This window comes from Gigantopelta aegis, chromosome 8, assembly GCF_016097555.1.
Source record: "Gigantopelta aegis isolate Gae_Host chromosome 8, Gae_host_genome, whole genome shotgun sequence".
NCBI classification, from domain to species: domain Eukaryota; kingdom Metazoa; phylum Mollusca; class Gastropoda; order Neomphalida; family Peltospiridae; genus Gigantopelta; species Gigantopelta aegis.
The window spans coordinates 61,264,631-61,282,897 of NC_054706.1; the positions used below are offsets into that span (position 1 = coordinate 61,264,631).

Below are 18,267 nucleotides of genomic sequence, written 5' to 3' on the forward strand. Positions count from 1 at the left end.
CTAATTTTAAAAAAAAAAAAAAAAAGAGAAAATGTCGTACGTACGAAATTATTAGAAGACAAAATCCAGTTTGGGCTTCTTATAAATATTAAAGGGACATTCCTGAGTTTGCTGCATTGTAAGATGTTTCCGACTAATAAAATATTTCTACGATTAACCTTGCATATTAAATATATTTTCTTGTTTAGAATATCAGTGTCTGTATATTTAATGTGTTTCTGGTCGTCTTAATATTTCTAAGAAGCCCAAACTGGATTTTGTCTGCAAATAATTTCGTACGTACGAAAAAAACAATATTTTAGGAAATAAGATGAAATTTAACCTAATACAAATATTAGAACGATCAGAAACACGTTTAATATCCAGCCACTAATGTTTTATGCAAAAAAAAAATATTTGATATGTAATTACAATCGTTAAAATGTCTCTGTTAATCAATAACATCTTAAAAATTGCAGAAAACTCAGGAATGTCCCTTTAAGACAACCAGAAACACATTGAATATACAGACACTGATACTCTAAACAAGAAAATATATTTAATAAGCAATTTTAATCGTTGAAATATTTTATTAATCGGAAACATCTTACAATGCAGCAAACTCAGGAATGTCCCTATAAAATCTGCTGGAGAGTTTTCAATATTCAGAAATGTAAATTGTTATTTGAATTTCAGTGGTTTTGAGGTGAACTATTTTGAGGTCAGCATATTTGTACTTAATTTGGGCGTAATTGTTTTGGGCATATGTATTTTGAGTAACATTTTTATCTTCTCGACATTGATGCAATCTAAAGCTCTAGACATTATGTATGTTTTCTTTAAAACTACACTATATGAAGATAGGATTACTTCTGACTGTTTTTAACAGATTCACAGTCAACTTTATCACTTTAAAGATTTTTTAACTAGCAGATGATCTTTACTGACACAAATCCCAAAGAAGGTAAAGCAGCTTTGTCTTTTCTCTTTCTTTTATCTCAAAAACAAGATATATATTTTGCAAAGAACCGCCAATTTGTATTCATTTTTCCCGAAAGCTCTTAAACGTTTATCATCTCAAATTTATTGCATATTTCTATAAATAGGGCAATTCAACAAAACGGGTATTAATTGTAGATGATCCTGACTTGGTCTCCTGACCTATTTTCAATGAGATTTTGTTTTACAATTGATGTTTCAACAGAATCAGTTTGACCGGAATGCTTTAAAGCACCTGTTTGTATTTGTTCGCACAACAACCGATGGTTGCCGATTGTAAGACTGGCACCTCGGAATTTGCTGTTGCGTGTTTTGTAGTATCTTCGTGGCAACATCGGATACCATTGTTTATTAATGGTACCTTTCCTCAAGCATTGGCCACACTAAAAGAACGTTTCACAGTTTCTGAAGTAACAAGATTCCTTCTTTTTTTTAGTGCAGACGTACTATAATCGGTTACGTCTTAACTTTCATACTAAACCATCGCGTAAAAGTGCAGTCAACTGAAGTAAATAAACAAACTAGATATTTTGTTATCTGAAGAACAAAGTGACCAATTTACGATTATGGGTCAAAAAATCTTTTTTTTTCTTCTTTTTTTTCACTTCTTCTGTCCATGTTTCTGTTTCGGCTTTTAGCACAATCGTTAGTGTTGGGGTTTTGTTTCTCTGTTCCATTTCCGATAAGGTCTCATATCTTTTAAGACTTTCGGTTGAGTTCCTCATCTTCAGGTCATGTGTCTTCAACTGCTCCAGGTGGTGCTTAGCTGTGAGGATAATCCGTCTCACAAGCAAAGGGAAATAAAAGGTAAAGTTTGTTTTGCTTAACGACACCGACATCAGTGGTATCGTGGTTAAGCCATAGGACATAAGGCTGGTAGGTACTGGGTTCGCAGCCCAGTATCGGCTCCCACCCAGAGCGAGTTTTAACGACTCAGTGGATAGGTGTAAGACCGCTACATCCTCTTTTCTCTCACTAACAACTAACCCACTGTCCTGGACAGACAGCCCTTATATTAGGTATGTGCCCAGGACAGCGTGCTTGAACCTTAATTGGATATCACCACGAAAATAAGTTGAAATGAAATGCTTAACGACACCACTAGAACACATTCATTTATTAATCATCGGCTATTGGTTGTCAAACATTTGGTACTTCTGATATATAGTTTTAGAGAAGAAACCCGCTACATTTTTCCATTTGGGAAACTGTTTAACGTGCACATTCAGAGCAAGCTGTTGTAGCGCGAGCCTGTCCTGGGCACAGATACCGGCCTTAGCCGGTTTCTCCGTCCAGAACAGGAAAGGGTTGGGGTGGGTGAAGGAGGGACCGTCTGCACTGGCAGGTGCAAGGGGGCACCAGCAGTCCAACCGTGGTTGGTAACAGTCGAGGGATTTTCCCATTAGTAGCAAGGGATCTTTTATATGCACCATCCCACAGACAGGATATCACATACCACGGCCTTTAATAAACCAGTCGTGGCGCACTGGCTGGAACGAGTAATAGCCCAATGGGCTCACCGACGGGGATCGACCTCAAACCGACCGCGCATGAAGCGAGCGCTTTACCACTGGGCTACGTCCCGCCCCAGTTGCTGATGAGATTTCAAATCTTTCAAGTCTTTCGGCCCAGTTCCTCATCTCCAGGCCATGCGTCTCCAACTGTGCCAGGTGGTGCTTGGCTGTGAGGATAATCCGTTTCACAAGCACAGTAAACTGTGTGGTTAGTTAATGATGCCTCCGCCCTTGGCACATTGCTCCATCAACAGTTATCATTGACACTTTATCTTGGGAATAAGGGAAAAAGAAAGCTGACATAGCCTATGTTTTCCGTTCACAGCGAGGTACATCTGTGACAGACAGGATAGCGCATACCACGTCATATAAAATAGACATGTCTGTTGCTGCTATTCTGAAAAAACCCATCTATGTCACATAATGTGGCGGTAATGGATTACTATCTCTCCAGGTCAAGGGTCACAATTACCATATTGATGTATTTAAAATCTGCCTTCGAAGTTATTTACCACAGCCCTAGTCACTGTAATATAATAATTTGTTTGTTAACCAGTAGCCGGTAAACATTAATTTATTGTTTTATTCTTTCAATGACTAACTGACTCACTGGTTGATTCATCGATCATTCATTCATTCGTTCATTCGTTCGTTCGTTCGTTCGTTGGTACGTTAGGCGAGCTATCCATCCATTCTTTCATTTATTTATCTTGCCTGCATACCATCACTTTAAAAAAAAAATAATAATACATATTTTTCTTGCAACTATTGATACCGATTTATGGAAAAGTACTTTAGGTAAGTTATTAATGGGCGACTTGTACTAACGATTTTTAGCATTGTACCCACAATATAGTATAGGTTGCGAGGAATGAAACACGTCACCTGTAATCGATAAAAGATCTTGGTTGCGAATTGTAGTACGAACTGGGAAGATTTTCTTTCTTTTTTACGATTCATCAAAAACGTTCGGCCAATCAACCCGCATGCCATATGTTGATAATTTTGACATATATCCTTAAATGAACCCTGTTTATTTTTTTCTATTATCGGCAAAGAATCTTTTATATGCAATACCCACAGACATGACAGCGCATATCACAGTCTTTGCATACGCTAATAATTCTGAATCAAAAATATTACTGGTAGTAAATCTTAAGGCAGAGATGAATTTTACTTGTAGAATACAGGAAATTGCATTTCAGGACATCTAATGTCGACTTGTTTCCGCCATGCCTGCCCCTGGTATACGAATCGTGGTACACTAACTGGAAGGGAGAAAAAGCCCACTGAGCTACATCTCACCCATCTTGTTTAAACGGAAAGAAGAAGAAAGAAATGTTTTATTTAACGACGCACTCAACACATTTTATTTACGGTTATATGGCGTCAAGCATATGATTATAGACCACACAGATAATGAGAGAGGAAACTCGCTGTCGCCACTTCATGGACTACTCTTTTCGATTAGCAGCAAGGGATCTTTTATATGCACCATTCCACAGACAGGGTAGTACATACCACAGCCTTTGATATACCAGTCGTGATGCACTGGCTGGAAGGAGAAATAGCCCAATGGGCCCACCGACGGGAATCGATCCCAGACCGACCGCGCGTCGAGCGAGCGCTGTACCACTGGACTTGTTTAAAAGGAGAACCCCCTTTAAGATAAATGCTAGTTATATAAATCAATGTCGTAAACATTCGCAGGAAGACTCAAATGAAGAATTTGCTTGAAAAAAAGTAATTCATTATCTTAAAATTTTGTTAGATGCATTTATTTGCCAATGGAGACAGTTGTGTTCATTTTTATTTAAAAAGCTATTAATCAATGTCTAAAAGAGTAGATATCATAGAATTTGCAACTTAAGCAATCGTAAGTAAAAAAAGGTATTTCGTAATGACAAATCATCGTTAGATGCACCAGGTGCCCCTAGCCAGCTGTTTCTCTCATTACCTGATCATTGTGTTAACATTAGATAGACTGAATCGAGTATAAACTCTTTCTGCTTATTTCTCTGCCAATAAACGTGGCTGGAGAGTTCTGTTTGAGTTCCGAAAACTAGCATACTATGGTTCCGCATAGCTGATTTCCTAATGTGTTTATTTATTTATTTATTTTATCTGTCTCTGTGTATACAAAAACACACATACACGTGCACATACAACACAGAGAGAGAACAGAGAGAGGGAAAGAGAGAAAGAGAGACAGAGACAGAGAAAGAGAGAGAGAGAGAGAGAGAGAGAGAGAGAGAGAGAGAGAGAGAGAGAGAGAGAGAGAGAGAGAGAGACGAGAGAGAGAGAGAGAGAGAGAGAGAGAGAGAGAGAGAGAGAGAGAGATGAATAGAGAGAGAGGGGGGAGCGGGGCAACATACAAAACAGACAGACAGGCAGGCAGGCAGGCAGGCAGACAGACAGACGCGTACTTACATCATACAAACATGCACATGCATAAGAATGGCTCGGTGGCCCAGCGATTTGATGCCTAAGGTTCGAGTCACAGTAATAACGTGAGATATTTTGCGAGGCCAAAAAGGATTTTGTCAAACCTGACATTTATACAATATATAGATATACATCCATCCATCCATCCATCCATCTAACCATCCATATATATATATATATATATATATATATATACACACACATGTACATCCATCCATCCATCCATACATACATACATACATACATACATATATATATATATATATATATATATATATATATATATATATATATATATATATATACACACACACATGCACATACATACATAAATCATACGTACGTACAGAAATACAGACAAGAGACAAGGCATACATACAGACAGAACAAATAAGACAAACAAGACGTATAGACAGACAAGACAGATAGACCAGACAGACAGGCAGACAGACAGACCAGACAGACAGGCAGACATGCCTACATCCATGCATACGTAAATCATACTTAAAGACAGACATACACAGCCATGTAACAGTCACAAGGTCTAAATGTGACACGTTTGCCGTCGACTATCACTCGCTACGACTGACAGCTTACATTACCATCGCATTCCGTGGAACGGGTCCAGTAACTAAATGGAAGAACTGCAAAGAATATGCATGCGCTAACAGATCCCACATGATAAACGCATACTCTTCTAGGCGTGTGCCACGACACGATATCCTCTGACGTCTCATAACTATGCAAATAAAAATTCCCGTCTCGATTATTTAGCTGAGACAAAGGGTCCAGATGTAAGCTGAAACATGTCTGCCATTCTTTGTCTTTGTGGCATCCAAAACGTAGCAAACGATCTCTTGTATGCACTGGGCATATATTTTGGGTTGCATTGTACCAAATCGAAGAGTTACGTGTCAAAGTTGGACATGCACCGTGACATATTTACGGAGTAAATGTAGCTGCGACTCTGCGACTCTTTTGCCAATAAACTAACAAATTGTTTATAGTATAGAGTTATTATGAAGTATATATCAAAGGTTGAAGCCAGTGCAGGATACCCAAACGAAATGACATTTTAATTTTCAGCAATGAGCGTTGCTTATAAAACCACAAATTTCTTCAATATCAGGTGATCCATCCACCATTTCCTTGCAAGTAGATTAAACAGGAGGTGTCATACGTTTTTACTGGTGCACTGTCTGTGTGTTTAAACACGCTGCTTATAAGAGTTTTATTAGAAAATTATGTTAACATTATTGGCAGTGGAAATTGATATGGTCCTCGCGACCCTTTAATGTACCAATCGTGGCGCACTAGTTGGTGTCAGAATAAAATCCTCTTCAGGCGAGCATTCTACCTCTAAGCCACATACCGACCCCTATTATATATATATATATATATATATATATTGCTTTAAATGGATAGTTACTTCCACATGATTATAAAATGTTCCCGACTAATAAATATTTTTAAAGGGACAGATCCTAGTTTTTAAACCCTAAGGCATGTTTTTTTAACCATTAGAGCCGTTTATGATCACTGAAATCAAACATTACTTATATTTTATTGTTTAGATTATCCACTTTCGTACAACCGAAACGTTTCTGGTCATCATGGTGTTTCTAATACCACAAAATGCATTTTTTTCATATTTTTAAAAACGCACGTGCATCTGAGAACTAACGGTTATGTAGTCGCATTTTAGTCTATGTTTAAGGGTATTTCAACGTCACAGTCTCTTGTTTCACTCTGTTGTATCCAAATTTGTTACAGGTTTGTAAATTAACCAAACGTAGTGTCCATTTTTATGGGTTGAAACTAGAGTCCAAAATAAAACAATATATCTTAGTGTTTAAAAACTAGGTTCTGTCCCTTTAAACGACCAATGTGACATACTGTCTTGAAAATCAATGTCTGTATATTGAATGTGTTTCCTGTAATCCCCATGTTTATAAGAAGATCAAACTGGATTTTGTCTTTCCTAATTTTCGCACGTACGAAAAACAAAGATGCATGTATTAGGAATTAAAATGTGTCGGGTGCGTCGTTAAATAAAACATTTCCTTCCTTCCTTCGTATTAGGAAATAAAATGAAGTTTGACGTAGTACAAACAGTATAGGACGATCAGAAACATATATAATAGATCGATCTCCGTCAGTGGGCTCCTTGGGCTACTTTTAAGCTCCAGCCAGTGCTCCACGACTGGTACATCAAAGGCCGTGGTATGTGCTATCCTGTCTATGGGATGGTGTATATAAAAGATCCCTCGCTGCTACTCGAAAAGAGTAGCCCATGAAGTGGCGACAGCGGGATTCCTCCTTCAATATAAGTGTGGTCCTTAACCATATGTTCGACGCCATACAACCGTAAATAAAATGTGTTGAGTGCGTCATTAAATAAACAATTTCCATATATAATATACAACCTCTGATATCAAGAATTTTTTTTTTTAATATGCTTTCTTTCAGTCATTAAAATGTCTCTGTTAGTCGGCGACACGTTAACAATAGTAAACAAAGATCATTGCATAGAAATGTGTTGACCCTTTTGTTGGTATTATAATTTTGGTTTGCGGTCAATAACAAGAGCAAGATCAGATCAGGTCAAAGGGTTTAACGTGCACGCCTGCCATGGGCACAAGTGTAGACTCACACCGGCTCCTCCGTTCAGGACAGGAAAGGGGAGTAGAGCACGGGTCGTCAGGGTCATATTGCCTTTTGTTTCGAGTCAGTATAGGGAATGTACTTGAATAACTGAGTACTTAATTTCAATCACAAGTGCTGTTGTGTTTCGAATTTACGTAAATGTGCCTCGGGGAACGCACCTGGGTGTATCTGGTGGGTGCAGGTGGCCTATTTCCAAGGAGGTATCTTGTAAAAAGCCGCCATAGTGTACCAATGAATAAATATTTGGAGGTCTTGATAATAGGTCTACGTTGTTTCTCATTAAGATATTCCTAGCTAGCAAAAAACAATATCAGGTGATTTCTAAGCCATCGAGTAAAAAGCCATCGAGTAAAAGGCTAGCATTTTATTGCTGTTTTATAGATTTCTCTGAAGGATTTTACGAACCTTGGCGAACATATTTATGACCAAAACAATTAAGTTTAGATTTAAATGGCCACTTTCTGAGAATAGTTTGAAGCGAATTCTATGGAATTAAGTATTGTTCTAGTCACAGGTCATGTCAGGTCATAGGGCTTTACGTGCACATTCAGAGCAAGCTGTTGTAGCGCATGCCTGTCCTGGGCACAAGGGCCGGCCTCGGCCGACTCCTCCGTCCAGGAGAGGCTCTAGTCACAATAACGATGCTTCTTTTATTACCGGGGTATTCCCTATGTCTAAATGGTGTTCGATAGAGCGCACATCTTTTACCTATTTTATTAGCTATATAGCTAAACTAAAGTATGAAAGTCACAATACCTGTTTATTTATAATACTCCTCTATTTTGCCAGAATGTCTGCACAGGTATTTTAAAACAAAATTCAGAATAATGTGAGAAATGGAAATTATCCATCAATATTAATACCAGTAAGTCTAAACTATATATCTGTATCTCAAAACCATCAGGAAATATATATATATATTATTATTATTATTATTATTATTATTATTATTTATTTTGGGTTTTTTATTATTTATTTTCTATTAATATTATTTGTTATCCCTTTTCTCAAATTGTTTGTATTACATTAAGATATATTGTGTGAAACCGAGTCCAAAATCCAGACGGTTTTAACATGCCCACATCCTGGCTCTGGAATGACCAGTGACTTGGACCAGGGTGGACGTGTACAACTAACTGACTGACTGACTGACTGACTGACTGACTGACAACCTATTTAAGTGCTTGATTTCAACTTATTTCGTGTTTATATCCAATTAAGGTTCAAGCACGCTGTCTTGGGTACACACCTCAGCTATCTGGGTTGTCGGTCCAGGACTGTGGGTTAGTTGTTAGTGGTTAGTGAGAGAGAAGAGGGCGTAGAGGTCTTACACCTACCCACTGAGTCGTTAAAACTCGCTCTGGGTGGAAGCCGGTGCCGGGCTGCGAACCCTGTACCTACCAGCCTTATGGCTTAACCACTGCTCCACCGTGGCTCTGATGCTGTGGATTTATTTATATTATATGAATAATGATCATTGAAACAATTCTCCTCCACGTGTCTCCTGACTGGGAAAGCACTAACTCAATTTAGTTAAAGAAATCCCTAGAAACTCGAACACGAAGAACATATTGATACATAGTGAATAATTGGTAGGGTAATCACTCAAACTGACATGGGATAGTTGTGTGTACAACTGGCTCTCTGTTAAATAACTGACAAGAGTGGACTGTTTTGACTGCACAAGACTGATCTTTTCTTTGCTACAGTTAATTTAACATTGCATATTTGGTTATTCGACATTATGGGCTTTTAATGTTCATTCAGTTACCAAAGCAGTTGTTTATAGATATAAATCATATTATTATTTTATAAATATATTTCTAGATGATAAAAATTATTCCAGAATAAGAGAAAATCTGAACGACAAAACTGTTATCTACAATCAACACTGTATCTCTGTTCAATGCAGAATCGAATGGGTATTTGGAAATTTAGGGATGATTCAATGAATCTCTATCTAGTTCTCTTCTATAGGAGTACAGCCATTCTCAAGAAGATACATCCTTGCACCGCTAAAACCGAAGAGGGCCACTCCCAGACTAGTTTACTAAATCAAAATTAGCAACGGGACAGAACTCAATGTGGAACAAATATAGCTGTGATAACATGCACTCATAAATCACTGTCAAAACAGTGATGATATCAGGTGTTCGCGAGAGGTGTGCATATCCTGCCCATTTCAAGAAAACAGACTCTTCAAAATTATTGGTAAGGAATGGTACACCTAAAATACCCTTTGCTATTTTAAAACTGTTGTGTTAGTATTTATTGATTTTAGTGGCATCCCATTAATGACACACTCAACACATTTTATTTATGGTTATATACAAACATGGTTATATATATAAACCATGGTTATATATGGTTATATACAAACATAAACATAAAATAAATAAATAATGTACAAGATAATGGTGGAGACCTTGAATAAATACAAGGACGAAAATAGGTTACATCGTCAACACCATTTACTGTATTAAAATTAGGATTATGTCTTTCGTTGTTTGTGGGGGTTTTTTTTGCTCATACAAGACATTTCATTCCAACCAAGACACTCTGGAAAACGAAATCTCAGACAGTCTTCGTTTGTTTCAGTTAATCTGTTTAGACGTACACATTTATTTCAATTTCAACTTATTTTCGTGTTTATATCCAATTAAGGTTCAAGCACGCTGTCCTGGGCACACACCTCAGCTATCTGGGCTGGTTGTCCAGGACAGTGGGTTAGTTGTTAGTTGGTTAGTGGTTAGTGAGAAAGAAGAGGGTGTGGTGGCCTTAGTGCGATGGCTTAACCACGATGCTACGAAGACACTCTGGAAAAAGTAATCTCTGACAGTCTTGGTTTGCTTCGGTTAATCTGTTTAGACGTACACACGACTGTTCGCGCCAAGCTATATCAACAAAAATCAGTCTGGACTAAACGTTCCACATTTCTTGTGGTACCACATGCGATGGATTGGGTAACTGATAGCCGTAGGTGTGTCAGCGGCTATGTCAATTTGAAACTATCTCGTTTTTCAAACAATTCGGTTAGGTACTTCCATTAATTACTAATTTTTGTAAATATTGCTTTGCTAAATGCTCACTTTTCGCATTCTTTGAAAGTCAGGGCAGGAGTTAGCTCACTCGGTTTAGCTCTCGCCTGAGGTGCTTGCGTCACAGGATCGAACCACCTCGGTGGATCCATTCAACTGATTTTTTTTCTCTTTCCAACCGGAGCACCACGACTGGTAAAAGGCCATGGCATGTGCTTTTCTGTCTGTAGGAACATGCACATAAAATATCCCTTGCTGCATTAGGGAAAATGTAGCGGGTTTCGTCTGATGACTACGTGTCAGACTTACCACATGTTTGGCATCCAACAGCCGATGATTAATTAATCAATGTGCTCTAGTGGTGTTTGAAGCATTTTTGTATTTCTGTTCACGAATCTGAATAGGAGACTCTAGTAACGTGACGCCATGACTATAAGAGCATGTACATTTGTTTCGGTAAAAATAATTTGCAATATGGAGGAATCAATTATTATAACACTGGTCGAAAAGAATATTAATATTTTAATGTCCCAAGTTAAGTGTATTCAACGAAGGAAGGAAGGAAATGTTTTACTTAACGACGCACTCAACTCATTTTATTTACGATTATATGGCGTCAGACATATGGTTAAGGACCACACAGATATTGAGAGAGGAAACCCGCTGTCACCACTTCATGGGCTACTCTTTTCGACTAGTAGCAAGGGATATTTTATATGCACCATCCCACAGACAGGATAGTACATACCACGGCCTTTGATGTACTAGTCGTGGTGCACTGGCTGGAGCGAGAAATAGCCCAATGGGCCCATTGACAGGGATCGATCCCAAACCGACAGCGCATCAAGCGAACGATTTACCACTGGGCTACGTCTCGCCCCGCAATCCCAGGGATGATCAGGCAGGATGCTTTGCAGGATGCCTTTGGCCAGTTGTGGTGTACTTGATGGAACGAGAAAAAACCCAATTAGTTGAACGGATCCACTGAGATGGTTCGATCCTGCGACGCAAGCACCTCAAGCGAGCACTCAACCGACTGAGCTAAATCCCGCCTGCCCCCCCCCCCCATTATAATAATTAATACGCATTTGGATCACTCTCAAACTAATGATGACATCAACATTTCGTCAAAGGTAATCATATCCTTTCCCACCCGTGGTTTATAGTTATCAGTATAGTTATCAGTATAGTTATCGTATGTTATTTAAGGATTCAGCTTTGATTTTGTATCTTGCAAGCTATACATGGCCCGTGCTTATAAAATCTTTTCAGAGTCCGACTCAATCTTTAATGACGTTATACACATACACACACACACACACACACACACGCACACACACACACACACACACACAATGTGTATGGCGTTGTCACAACATTAGTGTCTCAGACTCTATTAGAGTCTTGACGTCTAGACTCTAAACGTTTTATAAGCATCAGGCCTGGGCACACATTTGTAGAACTTGAGCCGTTTGTCCAGGGACCCGTTCCACAAAGCGATCGTAGCCCTAAGATCACCTTAAGTGCATATGTACCTTATGTAGGTAAGGTGATCGTAGCATTAAGATTGCTTCGTGGAACGGGGCCCAGGACCAAAGTTAACGGTTACTGGTTATAGTTGTTCGCGGTTATTGACAAAGAAGTTAGAGTTGTTAGCGCATGCATTCCCCAATGCTACTAATGGAAACATATAGCGGACTACATATCAAATGTTTGACATTCAATAGCCGATAATTAATTAACGTGATCTAGTGGTGTCGTCAAACAAAACAAATTTTATTGCGGGTTTCCTCTCTCAATATCTGTGTGGTCATTAACCATATGTATGACGCCATATAACCGTAAATAAAATATGTTAAGTGCGTTGTTAAATAAAACATTTCTTTCTTTTACTCTGACCCTGGGATACGACTCCATCGCCTACCGACATAAAATCTGATGATTTAACCATCAGGTTACAACATGCATTCATTAATTGATTTCAACTTATTTTATTAAGGTTGAAACACGCTGTCTTGGGAACACATGTCAGCTATCTGGGCTGTGAGTTAATGGTTAGTTGTTAGTGGTTAGTCAATCTAATTAAAATTAGCTCCACTATTACACGTGGATCTAACAACAGTCCGTTGGATCTCATGTACAGTTGACCATTCATTCGACCAATCAAAACCTTACTTGCAAAAGGATGCCAGTGATTTGAAAAGAATTTGAAAACATTCGGGATTATGCCGAGGGTATATGAAATGATTCGGGCGATTTACAAAGTATGCCGAAAACTAATTTCAATATAAAATTTTATATAAAATTCGTTTCAAGACGGAAAAAAACGTGATGGTATAGCCATAAAATCTATTTTTACCAGTATACAATCCAGAGTTTATTACTGCATTTTTCCCCCTGTTTTTTTCAATGTTGAAATAGACCAACAAGTTCGCCTATTGCATAAATAGTCTCGCCCGATATGTTTAGAATTTGTATGCTCCCGAGTAACGCTATAAAAGACGAAGTGTAATTGGTCGATATTTAAATTGTTATTTATTGATGAAATGTCACCTGGACATGGGAGTTCACGCAATGTTGTTAGATCTACTGGTGAGACCAGTAGAGCTAATTTTAATCAGATTGAGTGGTTAGTGAGACAGAAGTCAGCGTAGTGGTCTTACACCTACCCACTGACTCGCTTTGAGTGGGATCCGGTACCGGGCAGCGAACCCAGTACCTACCAGCCTTATGCCGATGGCTTAACTACGACGCCACCGAGACAGGAAACAACATACAATAACAGCGATTGTACCAGAACAGTATCAGTCATGACAGTGTCTTAAAGAACCTCTCACACCAAAACAAAACGTCTGTTTTAGGTACACCATGGCCGCCATGTGGTATCGCAGTTGGCGTCTAAACAGTACTACAGCCATTGGCAGATATTGGAAGTAATAACTTGGAATTTGTTTCATCTCTCAATACGGTGAGCACGTCAGATGGCTCGTATTGGTAATGTCTCACAAGTGTTGAGTCGTTAACAATAAGGTAGAAGACTACAGTTATGTATGAATATTCAGTTGAGATGTATGCATGCTATCCTCTGGAACACCTACAGTATTCAGTACACTAACATTTATAATCCATGTGGTAATCTTCCACAGAAATATCAAGCTGACCATTTTAAACATGTAGGGGGGATGCGCACATCCAGTAGGCTTCCTAGGGTCTACCCTTGCATTAATTAAATTAAATGCCATAAACTGAAGTGACCTAATCTGAATTAACTTCACGAAGATTGGCATCCTCGTCCTCTGCCGCTAATAAAGCTGGTCTGACCCACGGCACTAACTGATGACCGCAGGTAGTAGGGGAGCATAGTAAGTAGTTACAAGTGCCTCTTAACAATGCCAGAAGTAACTACTAATCACTCTTCGAAGTAATCAGACTAAGCCCACAGCTAAAAGCTGATGGGAAATGGCAGGTGTATGACACGGATAGCCACGAGAGACAAACACCTGTCGCGGTTGGAGAGACAAGGACTGGGATATGGAGGTGGACAGCAAATAAAATTGAATGATAGGAGGAATTGCCAGATCGGGAAGAAATGAGATGGAATTCAAAGGAGTAAAAAGGAAAGGGGGCAGTGGGGGGGGAAAGAAAAACAAGAAAAAAAAACGTCACGAAGATTTCAGGTACAGTCTTATAAATATGCCCTGGCGTGGAAGCATGGGCGCTCTTTGTTTTGTCCACCTAAGGTCTCACTATACAGATGTCATCTCCCATTGAAACCCATGTTAAATTGCCCAACTTCAAATGAAGATTGCCAATAGAACGGGTTCTCGTTGGCACTAACAGCATACACCTTTGCGAACATACATTATATAAGCATTTATTTTCACTCCAAAATTGAGAACGATTCTGTCTCAGTTTTTTGCTATATGACCGCATCTGGCTGTAATACCGGTCTGAACAGGTGATTCATTAACCGATTCACTCCGGCTGTATCTTGTGCTATTCACTCACGTCCCAAAAGGTCAATGCGCAATATTACAAAATAGCAGGGGCAAAATACAGCCAGAAGGCTTAAGATTAAAATACATATTGTTTTAATTCTTCACCGTTTCCTAGAAGTGAATATGTGAACCATAACTTGTGTCACAATTAGGAACTATAGTGGGCCGTGATGAATGATCTCTCACTCGGAAGTGATCTGTGTAGTGAGACCTAAGACTGTCCTTATATATAGGTATGTCTTACGGTCCGAACAGGATTTACTAGTGTGGAGGTTTGCTTGGGTGACCCCCCCCCCCCCCCCGCCACCCCCCACCCCCCCCCCCCCCCCCCCCCCCACCCCCCCCCCCACACACACCCCACACACACACAAACAAACGCCTCCACTAAAATCTTGTTTATACCAGTGTTAACATGATAATTTCTTTTACTTATTTATTTTCACATTTCTCTAACTATCGTAGCAAGGGAGTTCCCTCCAAAATCACATCTCTCTTTTTTTCACCATCATCTTTTATATTTGCCTATGATATAAAATCCTGGCTACGGCAATACATACGTAACCCCACCTCTGACTCCAACCGTCTTGATAAACCTCTATTGATATATCCACGTAGTACTTGTGTATTATTTTGCCAAAGAACAGCTATCGTTATCAAGCCGTGTTAAATCCATGCACCGATATCTTACATTGACGTGTACACATTTAAACTAAATATGCTTATAAATGTCAAACAGCGATTCTGTTCTCACATTTCTGAAGTTAAACTATATTAAAAAGAATGTACGTACATGTAGTATCGCTTTGACATAAATACGCATAATAAAACGTAAAAGCATTGTTGACGACACGACAAAGGAATGTTGACGTTTTTAGGGTAACGTTTTCGGCAGTTTTCGTAGCTTAACGGAAAATGTCGAAATACCATTGAAATTCGCCCACACACCCTAGCACCCGAGACTGGATCCGCGCCTGACAGGGAATAAAGGTAGCGCATAACTGTACAGTAATAATGTGCTGTCTGTCACCGGTATAAAATACCCCAATATATATGTATATAGTTTTACATATATATATATATATATATATATATATATATATATATATATATATATATATATATATATATATATATATATATATATATATATATATATATATATATATATATTCATGCATTAAAATATTAGCCAGTTTATTGTGACCATTAATAAACAAACGAGGGAGGGGATCACAGGAACCCTGTGACACCCCCCCCCCCCCCCCCACCACCACCACCACCACCACCACCACCACAACAACAACCACCACCACCACCATATTCTTTAGATAGCAGCAAGAGGTCTATTGTATGCACCTTCCTACAGACAGGACGGCACATACCACTGCTTTTGACATACCAATTGAAGCGCATTGTTTGCGGCGATGAAAGGCCAAGTAGGTCCGCCACGGGATTCGGTCCTGCTACCCATTAACATCAGGCGAGCGATTTGCCGACAGAGATCACAATCCTTATTGGAAAGAGTCAAGAGCAAACCCGACTAATGCCGTTTTAACAATAACCTATCGTTCTGACCGCTTCTTCTATTTTAATTTGTACTGCCGACAGCCTTCTTTGTACTTAAGGGGCGGGACGTAGCCCAGTGGTACAGCGCTCGCTCGATGCGCGGTCGGTCTGGGATCGATCCCCATCGGTGGGCCCATTGGGCAAATTTCTCGTTCCAGCCAGTGCACCATGACTGGTATATCAAAGGTCGTGGTATGTACTACCATGTCTGTGGGATAGTGCATATAAAAGATCCCTTGCTGCTAATCGAAAAGAGTAGCCCATGAAGTGGCGACTGCGGGTTTCCTTTTTCAATTTATGTGTGATCCTTAACCATATGTCCGACGTCATATAACCGTAAATAAAATGTGTTGAGTGCGTCGTTAAATAAAACAGTTCCTTCCTTCGTATGTACTCTTTCATAAAAATAAAAAATTCATCAAATTACTTTGTGAAATAGAAATGTTTCAAAGCAAAAAACAAAACAAAACAAAAAACCCACGTGTTTATTGCCTTAACCATTAAACTGTAAAATATATATATATCATGTATCCGGAATTTACGCGATGCCATGCGCGGAGTGTTACGTTATCGCAGTTTAAACTCATTATACTGATATGTTTGATTTAGTATGACAGTAATTTTTCCTCTGGGTGTGGAACTTGAGACTGTAAACGTTTCTATTTCCGCGCATTACCTTTCGACGTAAGGTTTAACATGTAATGAAGATTAATCACAAGGTTATAAAACTGATACTCGTCTTTAGATTAGCTAAATAAACTTTCTTCTTTTCCTTTTTTTTCTTCTTTTTTTTTTTGAGTAAGTGCAAGTGTTTTTATGGATGATAAAATTTTCTGACAATAGTAGCACCATCAGCGTATTTTCACAATGCACTATACAATAACACGTGCAGAAAGCAAGGAAGAAAGGACGAAAGAAACAAACAAATAAACACACAAAGAAAAAGTGATTTACTGAAACATACACACAGAGAGAGAGAGAGAGAGAGAGAGAGAGAGAGAGAGAGAGAGAGAGAGAGAGAGAGAGAGAGAGAGAGAGAGAGAGAGAGAGAGAGAGAGAGAGAGAGAGAGAGAGGAGAGAGAGAGAGAGATTTTTACTACAGTTTCGTCTTGGTTTCAAAATAAAATAATATATATGTGCGTGCTGAAATACTGAAATTATGACTGGAAAAAACTTATTGGACGAAGGACTCACCATTAAACGTGATCTTTCCGTCTTTGTTCTTGTCTGCGTCATCGAGCACTTCCTGTATGTCGTCATCAGTGAGCCCCACTTCCGTTTTGACGGCCAGCAGGATCAACTGAAAGTCCTTGCACGGGATGTACCCGCTGATCTTCCTGTCCAGAATCCGAAATATCTCCTTGAACGTGCGCTCCTCTTCAATGTCAATCATTCCGGTCGCCATCTTCCCCGTCAATAACCGAACAAAAACCAGAAGTACCTTCCGGAAATGTGAAAGAAGAATTTGGTATGCTTCTTCTGTTTTTTCTTTTTCTTTTTTTGGTGCTGGATTTCAAGAACCAGTTTACCTGTAACAGTGGAAGAAGGATTTGGTGCGCTTCTTCTTCTTCTTGTTTTCTTTTTTCCTTTAGAGCTGGATGTCAAGAACCAGTTTACCTGTAACAGTAGAAGAAGACAAGTGTGGTAAGGTCGCCGTCTTATGACGTGTTAACTCAAAGAGATACGTTACAGATGAATTCTTCCCAAGTGCTAACCATTTTCTTTTAACCATAACTATGTTTGTTGCTGGTTTTGCTGGGCAGATGCATCAGTGGAATAATGTATTTGTTTATGCAAGTGAGCATGACAGCTATAATGTTACAACAGAGTTACTGTAACGACTTCTTGCCTAATGCTTAGAACTCTGCCTGATATATTCCATTGAGAGAAACATGGAACATTGTTTTAAGAAACGACGTATAATATATTTGGCATTAGTTAGGAAGGGGAATGGGTTGGTGGAATGACGGTCAACCAATGATAATCGATCCCATCAATCTGAATGAGCTGATTTTAATCAGATTGTCGATCTTGTGGCCCATCGCATTAACCTTAACGATG

The 18,267-nt window shown here is 39.0% G+C and overlaps 1 protein-coding gene across 2 annotated transcripts in view; it reads right to left on the reverse strand.

The window, feature by feature from the left end:
* The window catches only part of LOC121379179 (troponin C, slow skeletal and cardiac muscles-like), a 67,965-nt gene that overhangs the window by 35,592 nt on the left and 14,106 nt on the right, over positions 1–18,267 (reverse strand). For both annotated transcript variants that reach the window (XM_041507676.1, XM_041507677.1), the window contains exon 2: positions 17,401–17,823. In XM_041507676.1, the coding sequence (XP_041363610.1) occupies positions 17,401–17,611 (211 nt within the window). In that variant the 5' untranslated portion in view covers positions 17,612–17,823. The remainder of the gene's footprint in view (positions 1–17,400; positions 17,824–18,267) is intronic.